A 17,552-nucleotide genomic window follows, 5' to 3' on the forward strand; every position below is an offset into this window, starting at 1 on the left:
TTCATTATAACCTTATGGGATCACAGTCATATACGAGGCCCACTGTTGACCAAAACATTGTCATGCGTGGTGCATGACTGTGTATGCGGCGAGCGCTAGGTATAGTGAATATATAAAGAATAAGTGCGTGTTCTCCAGGATTACCACATTCTGGAGGCAGAGCTGGCTGTCCTACATGGTACTTGGAAGAAGTTTTTTTTTTTTTTTTTTGATACAGAGTCTCACTCTGTCACCAGGCTGGAGCGCAGTGGCGTGATCTCAGCTCACTGCAACCTCCACCTCCCAGGTTCAAGCCATTCTCCTTGGAAGAGGCTTTTTTATAGGAGGCTACAGGACAAGACCACAAGGCCACCAGCGGCCTCTGGCAGGAGCTCCATGTAGTGGGGGCCTGCTGTGTGCACCAGGCAGCTCACAAACATTATTATTATTATTATTATTATTATTATTATTATTATTATTATTTGAGACAGGATCTCACTCTGTCACCCAGGCTGGAGTGCAGTGGTGTGATCACGGCTCACTGCAGCCTTCACTTCCCCGGGTTCAAGCAATCCTCCCACCTCAGCCTCCTGAGTAGCTGGGACTAAAGGTGTGCCCAGCTACTTTTTGTATTTTTTGTAGAGATGGGGTCTCAGCATGTTGCCTAGGCTGGTCTTGAACTCCTGGGCTCAAGCAATCCTCCTCTCTTGGCTTCCCAAAGTGCTGGGATTACAGGACTGAGCCACCATGCCCAGCCACAAACATTATTTTTAATTCTCACCAGAACCCTGCTAGGGAAGTAATCATTACTCATATTTTACAAACAGAAAGCCTGAGAATCTGAGAGATTTTTAAAAACCTCCCCACGGTGACCCACCTGGGCCATCAACCTGCACACATGGTGACGGCTCCTGCTGTTCCCACCCCCAGCGAGCTGACCCACCCCGTCTCCTATAATTGCTTCTCAAGCCATCTCCGTTACCTGGACCAGCCAGGCAGGGACCTGGAGGGGCGCAGGGAGCCAGGAGGGCAGGCAGTTGACTCGAGGGCCGCAGCGGCTGTCCTGGTTAGGTCGATGGCCACTGGGCCCTCCCGCCAAGCCTCACCGGCTCTGCCATCCACTGGGCCCTCCCGCCAAGCCTCACCGGCTCTGCCATCCACTGGGCCCTCCCGCCAAGCCTCACCGGCTCTGCCATCCACTGGGCCCTCCCGCCAAGCCTCACCGGCTCTGCCATCCACTGGGCCCTCCCGCCAAGCCTCACCGGCTCTGCCATCCACTGGGCCCTCCCGCCAAGCCTCACCGGCTCTGCCATCCACTGGGCCCTCCCGCCAAGCCTCACCGGCTCTGCCATCCACTGGGCCCTCCCGCCAAGCCTCACCGGCTCTGCCATCCACTGGGCCCTCCCGCCAAGCCTCACCGGCTCTGCCATCCACTGGGCCCTCCCGCCAAGCCTCACCGGCTCTGCCATCCACTGGGCCCTCCCGCCAAGCCTCACCGGCTCTGCCATCCACTGGGCCCTCCCGCCAAGCCTCACCGGCTCTGCCATCCACTGGGCCCTCCCGCCAAGCCTCACCGGCTCTGCCATCCACTGGGCCCTCCCGCCAAGCCTCACCGGCTCTGCCATCCACTGGGCCCTCCCGCCAAGCCTCACCGGCTCTGCCATCCACTGGGCCCTCCCGCCAAGCCTCACCGGCTCTGCCATCCACTGGGCCCTCCCGCCAAGCCTCACCGGCTCTGCCATCCACTGGGCCCTCCCGCCAAGCCTCACCGGCTCTGCCATCCACTGGGCCCTCCCGCCAAGCCTCACCGGCTCTGCCATCCACTGGGCCCTCCCGCCAAGCCTCACCGGCTCTGCCATCCACTGGGCCCTCCCGCCAAGCCTCACCGGCTCTGCCATCCACTGGGCCCTCCCGCCAAGCCTCACCGGCTCTGCCATCCACTGGGCCCTCCCGCCAAGCCTCACCGGCTCTGCCATCCACTGGGCCCTCCCGCCAAGCCTCACCGGCTCTGCCATCCACTGGGCCCTGCCTGCACTGGACAGGGATTATTGGAGCCTCTGCAGGGAAAGGGAACGGAAGGGAAGGGAACCAGGGGCAAGCAGAGGAGACGAGAAGCAGCCGGAGACCCCAGGAGGAAGGGGCAGGGAGGCAATGATTGGGGGAGAAAATGGAAAAGAGGGCGAAGGGAAAAGAAAGCCTTGTTTTACTCAAGGGGTGGGTTCAAATGTCACCAGCTGTTGCTCCAGGGCCCCTGGGGGGACCCCCTAAAGGAGGAGGAAGGGGGTGGCCCACTCTGAACTATCTTGCGGTGTCACGTGGTTAATTAACTCACTCGTGGTGCTGGAGCCGGCGGGAGCTGTACTATTGGTAACAGATCAGAGTGGCCCATGGACCCCCAAGCCCAGGCCCATGGCAAACACAACGGAAGTTACTTCAGAATGCCTGCTCAAGGATCCAAAAGGCAATGTAGGAACTGGCTCAGAAAATGGGGCCTTCGTGCATCAGAGAATTTCTGAAGGAGGAAATGGGATTGGAGTACCAGCATGAGAAGAAAGTTCCCAGAAAGACACCATGGGAAACACAAGTGCCCACATATTAAAGACGTTCCTGCACCTAGAGCCTCATGCCAAGTGGCCTGCAGACAACTGCCTGAGAACAAAAGTCTGCAGACCAGAAACTGCCCGAAGAGGCATGAAACCAGAAGCTTTCACCTCATCCGGCACCCAAGAAGGCCCCAGTGCCAACTCCGGGAGCAGAACCTCCACACTCTTCACCCGGGAGGCACAGATAATTCACATGCCCCTGGAGAGCATGCCAACCACCCTTTCCAGGAATCCACTGGCCTGCTTTGGCTTTTCCGCCAGTGTGGCCAGGGCTGGCTGACCCTGGAACCCATAAACTAAGTGTACTGGGGGGGAAAAACGGGAGAGGACACGGCAGCCTGGGAAGAATAAATTCACAAACATGAGCATCCGTCTCCGCCACCTGATTATCTTGAGTGTTTCTGAGACCCCGTGTTGCTAACAAGGGCCACTGTTCATTGAGCTGATGATATGTTGTAGGTAAGACTGAGACACAGCTGAGACCCAAGGCAGCATGTGGCCTCCTCGCAAAGCAGGCATCCGGAGAGTTGATGTAAGGCCACATCCGTTCCTTGAAGAAGCACTTCCTAATACTCCCATCTTCCAATAGGAAGCTAGCGGCACTGGCCCCACCCCACCCTGGAGGGCAGAGGCCTTGGATTTTCTGGGGTGACAGGAGTGGGCTATTGGGTGACACATTTGCTAAGCCAATTGGCTTCGGGTAGAGAGGGATGTTGGGGGAAGCAACAGAAAGACTGGCCTAGCGTCATCCACTCTGCACTCCCACCACGGAGCTGAATGACACCAGAACCTCTTAAAGGAGACACAAAAGAATCTTTCAACTAAACACAGAGCTGCTATTCAATGCAGCAGTCCCCACTGAGTATCTATCCAAAGGAAATGAAATCATTCTATCAAAAAGATACCTGTACTTGTACATTTATCGCAGCACTATTCACAATAGCAAAGATATGGAATCAACCTAAGTGTCCATCAACAGGCAAATGGATTTAAAAAGTGGTATGTATACACAATGAAATAATATTCCGCCATAAAAAGAATTAAATCATGTCTTTTGCAGCAACATGGATGGAACTGGAGGTCATTATCTTAAGTGAAATGAACTAGACACAGAAAGTCAAATATCACCTGTTCTCACTCGTAAGTGGATGCTAAAAATGTGTCCACGCGCACATAGAGAGGGATGGTGGGCAATGGACATGTGGATGGCTGACGGGGGTAGGGGGCGGATGACGAGAAGTTAGTTAATGGGTACAGTGTACGTGATTCAGGTGGTGGACACCCTAAAAGCTCTGACTTGACTACTATGCAAACTACACATGTAACAAAATTGCACACGTACCCTGTCAATTGGTACGATAATAATAATAATAATGAATAAATAAGAATCTTTCACACAGTGATCTCCCCACGGCTGGCATTGCCTTAATGAAATGCTGTCAACTTCCTCCCTTAGCAGATTACCAAAGCTACCCTCAGGCAGAGGCCAGAAAACACAGAAGCAAAGAGTTGGGAGAGAATTTTTGGCCTACCTGGTCAAGGCCCCTCCCTGCTTGCCTTAGAAATAGGAGACGACCGGCTGCCCCACACTCGTCTCAAAATCGAGGGGTCTGCGATGCATTCGGTCAAAGAGAAAGGATTTTGCAATTGCAATCTGAAGTCACGTATCACTCCAAGAGGTTTTTAGGGCTAGTCATTTGAGTTTTTATAAAAAGGACTGAGAATGGGAGTTACAAAGTGATTGTGAATTCTGAAATGTTCTTACATGCAATACTTTTTTATTGCTTTTAGAGAAACCTGAATGTATTTGATGAATTTTTTCTCTTAGAAAAATGGAAGGGACATTAAAACTGCCAGGCATGGTGGCTCACGCCTGTAATCCCAGCACTTTGGGATGCCAAAGTCATCCACTTTGGGTGGACCACTTGATGTCAGGAGTTCAAGACCAGCCTGGCCAACATGGTGAAACCCCATCTCTACTAAAAACACAAAAATTAGCCAGTGTGATGGTGGGCACCTGTAATCCCAGCTACTCGGGAGGCTGAGGCAGGAGGATAGCTTGAACCTGGGAGGAGGAGGTTGCAGTGAGCCAAGATTGCACCGTTGCACTCTAGCCTGGGTGACAGAGCAAGACTCTGTCTCAAAACAAACAAACAAAAACCCTGCATATACACTCACACATATGCACATTCGCACATATACACACACCCATACATGGGTACGCACGCACACCACCATTACCACCTCTGTGTTAATGAAACCAAAAAGAAATTTAGCAGATTTTAAGGGTTTTATTTAAAGAAATTATATGTTAAACCATTGAAAATGAGGAAAAGATGGTTAAGAAAACCCAGGATTTCATGAAATATGAAGCTGATAAGAAGGCGAAGTTTCTTCTTTGGTTTCGGAACACCCGGTGAGCCAGATGCATCCTCTGGAACCAGCTTCTCTTAGTAATGGCAGTCTAGAAGTTTAAATGCAAGATGGTTGGTAAGGGAAGCCCAGAAATGGGAGTGCCTAGGCTGCGAAGCTGGGGTGGGCGCGCATCACTTTGCCCAGGAGCTTGCTACTGAAGAAGGAGCTCCTTTCCCGGGGAGGGGGTGTAAAGGGACCAAATCTTCCCACCTCAGGCCAGAGTTTCCTCTGTGGGGCGCATTCTCCCCAGACAAGTGAACATTTTCTAGGTGGACCTTTAGGTCACATAAAAAAATCACTCGGAAAATCCTGAACATGAAATATTTCGCTCTTTGGAGTGCTTCGATGTCCTAACAAAAGGAAAATAAAAGGCATCCTTCAAGGACCAGTAGCTCTTTCCCCATTTTCCTGGGTCTGCTTGGTCTTTTTTTTTTACCTCGCCACACCCCGAGTCAGGAACACACTATCACTAAGCGGGTGGGAGAAGTGGACCCGTTCACCTCTGCCGGCGGGACCCTCCCGGGACTGCCCGGAGCAGGAGGTTGTGGATGAGGTTTGTCATTCGGGGTCATGTGGGGGAGAACGGGGAAGCCACGGGAGAAGGGGCCAGGTCTGCTTGAGCTGGGCCCTCTCTGGTACCCAGCACAGTGCAAGACACTCAGTAGCCTCCAAATGCAGATGGGTTTGCAATAAAATAGGCAACGCCTCTGAACGTTGCAACACCTGGGGAGGCCACAGGGATGAGCCGCTGTTTCTAGAACCATCACAGATGACGCAGTGGCAATGCTGGAGGCTATAAACTTATTGAAAAGACGCTGTCTTTGCCAAGAACATTCTGGAATTGGCTTCAGAATCCCGTAGGAGGCAGGGGCCCTGGCCTCGATGGCATTGAGGCTGCGAGGCAGCTCCCCTCCCTGCACCCCACCTCTACGGACGGAGGAGGAATCATGGTGTCCGGGAACCAGACAGAGAGTCCCACAGCGACATTACCTTCCACAGACTTCGGGAAGAAGCACCAGGGCACTTCAAAGATGAAGTTGGAGAAGCAGCACTTCCGAGAGGCGCATTCCTCGGGGCTGATGCCCGGGTAGCCACAGTTTCTTCGGTCTGAGACCTCCATGACGCACTGATCCGACTCTGCCATGGGACAGGCACAGCACCGAGACCCAGTCAGGCCTGCTGTGCCCTGGAAAGCTCCACCCCTTCCTCCTCTGAGAGCAGCGCTGATTTGCAGCCTCCGTGGATCATGAGGTGCTGCCTGGGGCAGCATCCCCCGGGACCGCCTCCCCCGGGGACTGTGGAAGTGTCGGCCCCAGCGACGCTTGGCTGGCCTGTCCTCCGCGAAGGTGGGGCCTATGTGGGGTGGTCACAGTCAGAAGCTCTGGAGTCCCCCGCCTTGGGGAAATCATTTTGCCTCTCGGGACTCAGTGTTCTCAGTAAATGGGGTGGTCCCCCGGGCCAAGATGAGAAAGGGTTTGTGGGCACCTTGGTAAGATGGAAAGCGTTTGGACATGGTATTGATTCCCAAAGACACTGCCATTCAGTGGGCGCTCGTGAACAATCCACCATCTGCCTGGTTTCCCTGCGGGGCCCAGCAAGCCTCCCAGCAACAATCTTGGGGATGAATCCCCCTTCTCCAGAGGACGTGCCTGGTTCCACACACACAGGTGCACGACACACACACAACCTTCCTTTGAGCACTCGTCGGCGTTACGACTTGGGTCCTGATCCCGTGCACTAACATAAAACTCACTCCCAAAGAACCCTAGAAGGCTTCACTTCCTTCCCTAACATTTGAGGGCTGTCAGCCCTTATGTTACTACTGTCCTATTAAATACCTTCATTTCCCCCATGGAAGCTTCTTCAGAAGTCACACTTCAAAAGCTAGAGGAGACCTCCTATATATATATATTTTTTTCTCAACTAAAGTAAAACTGATGGCTCCACACACACGTCTGTTGAAAGAACTAACAGTGTAGAAACAGGGTAGGTGGGAAATTTTCATCTCACTGTTGGCTGACCTGGGTTACCTCTAGACTAACAGTCCAGGCTGGCCCCAGGCTAACCAACCTGGGCTACCTCTAGACTAACAGTCCAGACTAGTCCCAGACTAACCAATCTGGGCTACCTCTAGACTAACAGTCCAGGCTAGTCCCAGACTAACCAACCTGGGCTACCTCTAGACTAACAGTCCAGACTAGTCCCAGACTAACCAACCTAACCAACCTGGGCTAGCTCCAGACTAAACAACCTGGGCTAGCTCTAGACTAACAAACCTGGGCTAGCCCTAGACTAACCAACCTGGGCTACTAGCCTCAGACTAACCAACCTGGGCTAGCCCCAGACTAACCAACCTGGGCTAGCCCTAGACTACCTCTAGACTAGCAGTCCTCTAGGCTACCTCTAGACTAGCAGTCCAGGCTAGTCCCAGACTAACCAACCTGGGCTAGCTCCAGACTAAACAACCTGGGCTAGCTCCAGACTAACAAACCTGGGCTAGCCCCAGACTAACCAACCTGGGCTAGCTCCAGACTAACCAACCTAGGCTACTAGCCCCAGACTAATCAACCTGTGCTAGCTCCAAACTAACTAACCTGGGCTAGCCCTAGACTAACTAGCCTACACTAGCCCTAGACTAACCAACCTGGGCTAGCCCCAGACTAACCAACCTGGGCTACTAGCCCCAGACTAACCAACCTGGGCTAGCTCCAGACTAACCAACCTGGGCTAGCCCCAGACTAACCAGCCTATGCTAGCCCTAGACTAACCAACCTGGGCTAGCTCCAGGCTAACCAACCTGGGCTACTAGCCCCAGACTAATCAACCTGCGCTAGCTCCAAACTAACCAACCTGGGCTAGCCTTAGACTAACTAGCCTACACTAGCCCTAGACTAACCAACCTGGGCTAGCTCTAGACTAACCAACCGGGGCTAGCTCGAGACTAACCCGCCCAGGCTAACCCTAGACTAGCAACTGGGCCTCCTCCAGCCCCTGCTCTGGGCTCCGCCTGTGAAGCTGGGTCCTGGGTTGCCAGCTGCTGGCCCAGGAAGATTCCCTGGAAGATTACCTTGCTTTGGGAGGGGGTGGAAACACCAGGGGACCCCAGTGACACTGGAGTCGAAACAGCATCCATTGTCAAAACACTGGTCACTGGTGATTCCAGGGAAGCCGCAGTTCGTCCTGTTACGGGGGCTCAGCCTGGAGCACTGGCAGGGGGCTGTGGAAAGACCCTCAGTCGGCCCCACCCTGGTACCCCAGACCACACTGCTCCTTCTCTCAGAGGTTCTAGGGGATGCCTCTACTGTCTTGTTGCCACATAGAGAAACACAAAGTCTTATCTTGCCCATATTTAAGCAATGCAGTTTCCTCCTGAGAAGCCGATAGGGCTTTGCTGAAATTGTTATATTAGTTTAAAAGGAAAAAAAAAAAAAAAGCCAGGCATGGTGGCTCATACCTATAATCCCAGCACTTTAGGAAGCCGAGGCGGGCAGATTGCTTGAGCTCAGGAGTTCAAGACCATCCTGGGCAACATGTCGAAACCCCATCTCTACAAACAATACAAAAAAAAAAAAATTGGCTGGGCATGATGGTCCACAACTGTGGTTTCAGCTACTCAGGAGGCTGAGGTGGGAGGATCACTTGAGCCTGGGAGGCAGAGGTTGCAGTGAGCCAAGATCACACCACTGCACTCCTGCCTGGGCGGCAAAGCCAGATCCTGTCTCGGAAAAAAACAAAAACAAAACCCTCCTAGAAGAGGGTGAACAGATGGACCCAAGGCCAAGATCCAGGCGAGAGGTGAGTGCTCTGGGACTCCAAGGACCCTTGGTGGGAATGCCCTCCTGGCCCGACACGGGGCCCGCTGACACCTGCCGTCACTCAGCCTTTCCCTAGGAGGGAGGCCCTTCTTGGAGCCACCCTCCTGAGCAGCGGCAAATCCCATGTGAACAACACACATTGCCAGATGCCTTTATAGCCATTCCCCCTCTCAAGTTAATTTATGGTTGTGCTTTTTTTTTTCTTTAAGAGAAATAAAGAAAGCACATAAAAAGACCCTCTCCTTCACTTACAGGGTTTCTCACTCCCCGCCAGGGCACATAGCCCCAGGACGAGGAGCGCTGCCAGGAGCTGGGCGTCTCGCCGTCCCATGTCTAGCTCAGCTGCACCCCAGGGTGGCTTGCAGAATGCATGGTGCCCACTGCTGGGTATGTTTTATAATCTCCTCTCTGTTTGTCCAACAAGCAGAGATAACCTTTCTTCTCTGCCCCGTGGCCCCAGCCCTTCCACCGTGGAGGCGAAGAGGAGGCAAGAGGCAGCTGTGCCCTGTGCAGGCGAGGCTTCCGGGCCAGGGTGACTCTCTCCCTGCTCGGCGAGACCTCTTCCTGCCCTGGACAGGGAGTTGGGTCATGCCAGGCTGCCAGCGTGGAAAACCGGCCACGTGCAGGTCTGGGGCTGGGCACACACAGGGTCACACCCAGGAAGGGATAAGCTATGCATTTCTATTGATAGAGTGGGCAGGGACCACAGGAATTTAGAAAATATTAGGGCCAAGTTTACTGGGGAAAACGTACAGGCCAGCAGATAGCATGGAAAAGTCCCCTCCCTGAGGAAGGGAAGCATCTCAGAGGAGGTAAGAGACTGCTCCCAGGGCTGTGGTTAGAGCCTCCCCAACCACAGCACGATGCCCTTTGTCCCATCTTCAGCAGGAGGGGCTGCTCTCCATGGAGATGAGGCTGACAGGGTCAGCGGAGTAGCCTGTGATAGGCAGGTTTTAATAAGTTCATTTTCAGCCAACCCCTGAAATGGGTTATTTTTGTTCCATGGGAATGCTCTACATCTTCTGAAAGATGGCACCTGGGACCCAGCCCGTGGCCTTCCTGGGGTGGGATGTGCTGGAGAAGGATTCTGTGGACCTGACAGAGAAGACAGAAGCCAGAGAGTAGACACCTGGAAAGAAAGAGGGGAAAGTGTGGTGGGAAGGACAGAGGGGACCCGAAGTTCCCCACGCCAGGGAAATGACAGGGGGTTGCCAGTCTGTTTCTGATGGTTGAGCAGTCAGGGGCCCAGAGACGCAGGAAACCCAAAATCCTTGGTCCACCACGGGGCTGTCCTCAGGGTCTGGAGAGCAGGCCCCATACTCCAGGCCCCCATCCTCCAGGCCCCATCCTCCAGGATCCATCCTCCAGGCCCCCATCCTCCAGGCCCCCATCCTCCAGGCCCCATACTCCAGGCCCCCATCCTCCAGGCTCCATCCTCCAGGCTCTCGTCCCCCAGGCTCCATCCTCCAGGCCCCCATTCTCCAGGGCTCCATCCTCTAGGCCCCTGTCCTCCAGGCCCTCGTCCTCCAGGCCCCCGTCCTCCAGGCCCCCATCCTCCAGGCCCCATCCTCCAGGCTCCATCCTCCAGGCCCCCATCCTCCAGGCCCCCATCCTCCAGGCCCCCATCCTCCAGGCCCCTGTCCTCCAGGCCCCCATCCTCCAGGCCCCCATCCTCCAGGCCCCCGTCCTCCAGGCCCTCGTCCTCCAGGCCCCTGTCCTCCAGGCCCTCGTCCTCCAGGCCCCTGTTCCTCCAGACCCTCGTCCTCCAGACCCTCGTCCTCCAGACCCTCATTCTCCAGGCCCTCGTCCCCCAGGCTCCATCCTCCAGGCCCCCATTCTCCAGGGCTCCATCCTCTAGGCCCCTGTCCTCCAGGCCCCCATCCTCCAGGCCCCCATTTTTCAGGCCCCTGTCCTCCAGGCCCCCATCCTCCAGGCCCCATCCTCCAGGCCCCTGCTCCTCCAGACCCTCATCCTCCAGGCCCCCATCCTCCAGGCTCTCGTCCCCCAGGCTCCATCCTCCAGGCCCCCATTCTCCAGGCCCCCATCCTCCAGGCCCCTGTCCTCCAGGCCCTCGTCCTCCAGGCCCTCATCCTCCAGGCCCCTGTTCCTCCAGACCCTCGTCCTCCAGACCCTCATTCTCCAGGCCCTCGTCCCCCAGGCTCCATCCTCCAGGCCCCCATCCTCCAGGCTCCATCCTCTAGGCCCCCGTCCTCCAGGCCCCCATCCTCCAGGCCCTCATCCTCCAGGCCCCTGTTCCTCCAGACCCTCGTCCTCCAGACCCTCATTCTCCAGGCCCTCGTCCCCCAGGCTCCATCCTCCAGGCCCCCATTCTCCAGGGCTCCATCCTCTAGGCCCCTGTCCTCCGGGCCCCCATCCTCTAGGCTCCATCCTCCAGGCTCCATCCTCCAGGCTCCATCCTCCAGGGCTCCTCTGGGTCCGGGTCAAGTACCTCCAGGCTCTCTGCTGACTGTTCACCACTGGGCAACCACAGGGACTCGATCCATGAAAACTCTGGCAAGGTCAGTTTCCTTGTTCTACATCCCTGTCACTTTAGTCACCATCATGATATAAGTGCCTGAGTCATTGTTTTCTCTCATATTCCCACCCACCTCTCCTCTCTGCTTCCTCCCCATCAACTCGACTTCCCACCGCTCACTGCAGCCCCTTCAGGATTCCTGCTGCGACCACCTGACCCATGCAAAAGAGACCACTTCTCGGCCTCTCACACTCTCCTGGCCCTGGCGGAAGCCTGTGTTGTCATAGGCATGCTTCCCTGGAATCCTGCTCAGGCCCCCACGCAGGGACACTGAGTGCCCACAGAGTTGGGAAACCATTACACGAGATGGGACGTCTGCAATAGAGTGGCATCGCTAGTTGAAAGTGAAGCTGTTCACAACCTCCACAACTGTACTTGGTGGCCACGTCCCCATCACATGGGTTCAGACTGGGGGGACTGGACATTGACTTTGAGCCCCAAGTCTTCACCCTCATGCAAAAACCATCCTCCTTGGAGATGCAGGCTGGGAAGGGCGCCATGTCCGGAGTCCCTGCCCTGCTGTCATCTGCCGACCTTTGTGCAGCCTGTCCCTTTCGTTAAGAATTTCAGCACTGAGTTCACTGTGTTCCTTGTCATGCTAAGACTTGGCCACATCCCAGGTATCTTCAACATGGCGGTGGATGTTTCATCAAAATTCACAGTCGCTCAGATTTTATTTTTCCTCATCTCTAGGAACTTCTATCTCCACTCCACTTCTGCCACTTCTGCCACCCTCCCATGACCACACTCAGAACTTGAGCTCCACCTCTGAAAGAGGGTATGCAAATGTCCTTTCTGCCCAGGATGTCCTAAGCTCCTAACATTCTCCCTTTGTCTGAATCCTAAAGCCCTCCAATCCCCTATTCCCCTGTGAGCCCCCTCCTGTCTATCCTTCCTTCCTGCTTCTCCAGCCTGATTTCAACGGTGCTTACTTCACCCACCGTCTTCCTCACTGCTGTTTCCCACTGTCTCTGTGCCTATGCCATCTGCCTAGCGTGGCCAACACCTACTTTGAATTGTTGCCACTCTCAACGCATGATCTCAGCGCCATCCAGGCACTCAGGGCTGGCGCCCTCCTCTTTCTGTCTATCCTTCTCCACCCCTGCTCACTTCCATTTTGCACACTTTGGGGATGATACTTTCCATCAGTTCACATAGAAAGTCAACAAATGGGAACCACCTCAGCTATCAGCCATGTGGACTTCCGCTTTTGACTATGGAGTCACTGGTACCAGGCTAGCCTCCCACCATGAGTAACTCTAAAACTACATAAGTAACAGTCTGCAGATGCTGAGCAGCAGGCAGTGCCAGACAGCGATCCCTGAGAGAAGAGAAACAATAGGGGGAGTCCCATGGCTGCCTTGGTTTCCTGGAGACGCTCTCCAGACTACAGCACAGGGAGGGGAACCCAAATAGCACTGAAGTCCCATCGGGCTGAGGAGACAGAGGCCAGAACTGGAAGCTTCTGAGGCAGGCGGGTTATCAAGGTAAGAGAAGGAAGCTCCAGAAATATAAAAGTGTGTCCTTTGAGCTTTTCGTCAAATACTATGCTCTTCGTGCCCACAAGGCCAGGCTAAATAGCCCCTGGGGACAGAACAATCACTGGGGAGGCTGAACTGAACAACTAGTGTAGGGTTCGTGGGGCTGGAAAGCATTTGAGCTCAGAGCAGCCAGAGGTGTTGACCACTTCAAGCATTCAATAAAGGCCATGCCGTAAAAAGAAGGCTGATCTTTCTAGAGGAAAGCTACTCAAAATCCATTCGAACAAAACTTTAAAACAAGTCTTGCAGGAATCAAGTTAACCTGCAAGTAAATTAACTGCTTGTATTAGTTCACTCAGGTTGCTGTAACAAAATACTACACATTGTGTAGCTTAACCAACAGAAGTGTACTTTCTCACAATTCTGGTGCCCAGAAGTCCAAGATAGGGTGTCAGCACATCTGGTTTCTACTGAGGCCTCTTTCTGCTTGCAGATGGCTTTTTTTCCCCATATCTCACATGGTCTTTCCTCTGTGCACGCACATCCCTGGCGACTCTTTTCTTATAAGGACACCAGTCAAATTGAACCAGGGCCCACCCTAAAAGCCTCATTTTAACCTGATTACCCCTTTTAAGACACTGTCTCCAAATGTAGTCACATTCTTAGGTAATGGAAGTTAAGGCTTCATATATGAATTTGGGGGAAATAATTCAACGGATAACACTACCTGAGAGAGCAAAGCATTCAACACTTTACTAATGAAGACAGTAAAACCTAAATACACAACATAACATCCCTAATGTCTAACAGAAAATCAGAAGTTACTAGATGTGTGGAAAGAACTAGGAAATATGGCCCATAATCATTAGAAAAATCAGTGAACAAAAACAGACTTAGACATGGCATAAAATGTTCAAAGATTGAAAGAAAAACATAATATAATAAAGGAACAAAAAGGAATCTCAGTAGATAAATGGAAACTAAAAATTAACCAGGTACAAATTTTAGAAATAAAAAATACAACATCTGAAATGAAAAATACACTGTATGGGTTTTCGATTAGATACTATTAGATGCTGCAGAGGAATTGTCAGTTTACTTGAAGTGAAGCCACTGCAAGATAAACTATGCGAACTAGAGCATAAAGTGAAAAAGGGCTAAACAAATAAACAAGATTCCAATGACCGGTGAGACAATGTCAAGCAATCTAACATACATGTAATTGATGTACCAGTAGGAGAGGAGAGAAAAAAATCTTTTAAAGAAATACTTGATCAAGAATGAGTATTGAGTAGATATTCATTAGATTTTTCTGAAGTTGGTGAAAAGTATAAACCTACAAATCTTAGAGGCTCAAAGAACTTCAAGGAAGATAAATAGCAAAAATATCACATCAAGGCACAGCATGATTCGTCTGTTGAAAATCCAGTGACTTAAAAAATTCTTAAAGCAGCTGGAGGAAAAGACTTCTATAATTTGAATGTCCCTCCAAACTCATGTTGAAACTTAATCCCCAATATGGCCGTATTGAGAGGTGGGGCCTTTAACAGGTGATTGGATCGTGAGAGCTCTGCTCTCATGAATGAATTAATCCACTCATGAATTAATGGATTCATGGGATGATGGATTCATGGGTTATTGTGGAAGGGGACCTGGTGGCTTTATAAGAAGAGAGACCTGAGCTGGGACATTAACACACTCAGCACCCTCACCATGGAATACCCTGGGCTGCCTTGGGACACATCTGAGAGTCCCCACCAGCAAGAAGGTGCTCAAGAGATACAACCCCTCAACCTTGGACATCCCAGTCTCCAGAACTGTAAGAGATGAAGTTCATTTCTTATAAATGACCAGTTTCAACTTAGCAACAGAAAATAAGCTAAGACAAAGACATACAGCATGGAGGAGAACATAATAACAATAATGACTGATAACACAGTATTATTTACTCAACACTCATTCTTGATCAAGTATTTCTTTTTATCTGATAATGCAAACCAGAAGACAATGGGATAACGTGTAAGTGCTAGGGAAAAGTTCTATATTCTGAAAATATGCTTTCAAAACAATTGCAGAGTTGATTCATTGTGACAAAGACTGTAAGGCCTCCAAAACCTACAATATTTACTATCTAGCCATTTAAAAAAATCCAGGCTGGTTGCAGTGGCTCTCGCCACAATCCCAGCACTTAGGGAGGCCTAGGTGGGCAGATCACCTGAGGTCAGGAACAGCCTGGCCAACATGGTGAAATTCCATCTCTACTAAAAATACAATAATTAGTCAGGCATGGTAGCTCATGCTTGCAATCCCAGCTACTTAGGAGGCTGAAGCAGAAGAATCGCTTGAACTCAGGAGAGGTTGCACATACCCCTATATTGTAGTCTTAAGCTGTCTAAAAATAAAATTTAAAAATAACAATGGAGGGAAATATTTGTATTCTATTTTTCTTAAGAAAATGTTACAGAAATGAGCCTTATGAGCCTTAATCCTTTTTCCTCCCTCTATAATCTTGTCCTGAAAATAAGATATTTAGTATACTGGTTGTTGGGAGACAGTTCTCCATAAATTTCTCACATTTCTGCACATCCTGTGAATAAGAAACTAACTATCCTTATGGCATAAGACCTAAACTTAAGGCACAATATTAAGTACTGCCTTGACATCTGGTGAAACAGAGAGGGCCTCAAGCAGCCTCACCGAAAGTTCCCCTCCCATCTCTACTCATGGATAAGGTCCCCTAGCCAAACAACCCTCCCTATCAAGGGATCAGGCACCGTGCTTGCTTATCCGTGAGTAGCAGATTTCAGTTTTCTGCCAGCCCACAGAATTATTTAAACAAGCCAATTGCATCCTCCTGGGGGAACCACTAGCCACTACGCCCTCTTGATACTACAAAGCCTGCTTTCCACAGCCTTTGCTTATTCACTCTGCTCCTGAATGCCACCTCTGTGTGGCTCCACATGGCACAGTGTCCTCAGCCCCTGAGCTATAAGGATATGGGACTCACAAACTGCTATTGTTCTCACCTATGTTGTGTTGGGGGTGGCGTGTTCAGTCATCCCATCATCCTAGGGTGAAATCCCCCCCTCACTAACGAAATGCATAGGAGGCAATTAAAACAGTTCTTTCTTCCAGACTATCTCTCCAAGGATGTTTGGGTCACAAACAATCTTGGAAAGTGGATAAAGTGTCTCCCTCTGAAGCAAAGAGCAGGCAAGCTCACTGTCCCTTATAAAACACTTGGATCCCTAAGTCCAGGGCTTCTCTCCTATAAGGCAACCCACTGTGTGTGCAGGCACCCATCTGAGCCCATTCCCAGTCCCAGTCCCTTGGGGGTCTTGGAGGCAAAGAGAACCAACACAAGTAACCTTTCTTCATGCTGCTTGCTGTAGCATGAGTAATAAAGTCATTTGTCTTTAAACCAGGAATCTCCTGTCTTCTGCCAGCAAACAGGAAACTGGCAGACTCACCTGCTGGCTTGCACGTAGGATATAATAAGCTCAGCCCTTCCCACTTCTCGACACTGATAGACTAGATCAGATGAAATGTAGAAAATCCTTCCAATACTTGCCTTTAGCTTCACTGAGTCCCCTTGTAGCACGTGCATGTGTGGGCATGTATGGTTTGGTCTAATTTAGTCTGTTTGCTACCTCAAAAATGTCCAGCTCAGGGCACTGTTAAGAGCTGAAAAGAACAAGTCAGAAATCCTTTAAAAATAATACTATTTATTCTTGTGTTACCAACTGGTGTCTTCTGTCTACTTGGACCTTTAAGTCAGGGAGCCCCTTCTTCCTAATGGCCATCCCTTCCTTCTGGTAAGTTACAAGGACTGGGATTTGCCAGGTGTGTGTCTCTTTCTTATGAGCTGATGTTTCCTATCAGACTCATAAAAATTAAATATTGCAACAAACCACCCCTCCCTCTACTTGCAAAGAAAGGTGAGGGAGTTTTCTTAAGTTAACGATATCTTTCCCAGTGACCTTACAAATATGAACTTAAGCCACAGCTTGCCTTCGAGAATTAGTTCCTGGTCTGACCTTTAGTTCAATAAATGCCCTGAACAGAACCCTGTTGTGTAGGAAATTATCTAGAAGCAACTGTGGCCTCCGAGTACATAGCCAGTGGCAGAACAGAGGTGTGCATAGACCAAATTAAGGTGTGAAACCTGCTATTTATTAAATCAATTGACAGCACGTAGTGAAAAATGAAGGGAAAGAGAAGGTGAACACCTCATAGAGGTGTGGGAGGGTAGAAGGACCACACGCCTGAATTCTGGCCACGAGGAACTCACGCATCCTCTCCGTCTCTCCACCTTCTCCACCAGGATCATAGTAATGGAGATCTCAGCTGGGGACCAGGAGGTGGAGGGAGCCTGGGGCTAACACATGCTCTTGCTTTGTCTAAGAGATTCTGGGGGAGGGCTTGTGAGCTCAGCTGCAGCCCCGCACGATCCACAGAGCAGCCCATGTTTACTGCGCATTTCCGGGGCCAAGCGCAGGGTGGGTGGTCACCGTGAGCTGCTGGTTCAGGGCTGAAGGAGTTGTCAGCCTAGAGCACACCATCGGTTCCCTGTGGCGCGGCCTTCTCATCCTTTTCTCTCCCTAATGACGTTCTTGTTGGTTCCATCCTTCTCATCACACAGCATATCTCACAGAGGACCACGCCTTCCCTGTCCACCTTGAATACTCCTTATGAATGTGTGCCCCCATATGCACCTGACATA

General features: G+C 51.5%; 1 protein-coding gene across 1 annotated transcript; it reads right to left on the reverse strand.

Moving 5' to 3' along the window:
* Positions 1-4,853: 4,853 nt before the first annotated feature.
* TFF2 (trefoil factor 2) lies at positions 4,854-9,192 on the reverse strand. The gene is made up of 4 exons (XM_003823885.6): positions 9,065-9,192; positions 8,065-8,214; positions 5,988-6,134; positions 4,854-5,046 (listed from the first exon to the last, which is right to left on the reverse strand). Exons 1-4 carry the CDS (start codon positions 9,141-9,143, stop codon positions 5,033-5,035), a joined length of 390 nt encoding a protein of 129 aa, XP_003823933.3. The 5' UTR covers positions 9,144-9,192; the 3' UTR covers positions 4,854-5,032.
* Positions 9,193-17,552: the final 8,360 nt, after the last annotated feature.

This window comes from Pan paniscus, chromosome 22 (genome assembly GCF_029289425.2).
Source record: "Pan paniscus chromosome 22, NHGRI_mPanPan1-v2.0_pri, whole genome shotgun sequence".
In the NCBI taxonomy this organism is placed as follows: Eukaryota; Metazoa; Chordata; class Mammalia; order Primates; family Hominidae; genus Pan; species Pan paniscus.

Coding starts and splice junctions, on each gene's coding strand:
- TFF2 (XM_003823885.6), bottom strand. CDS start 9,143: ATGGGACGGCGAGACGCCCAGCTCCTGGCAGCGCTCCTCGTCCTGGGG. Junction 8,215..9,064: donor GGCGGGGAGTGAGAAACCCT/GTAAGTGAAGGA, acceptor GTCTTTCCACAG/CCCCCTGCCAGTGCTCCAGG. Junction 6,135..8,064: donor CCACCCCCTCCCAAAGCAAG/GTAATCTTCCAG, acceptor GTCCCATGGCAG/AGTCGGATCAGTGCGTCATG.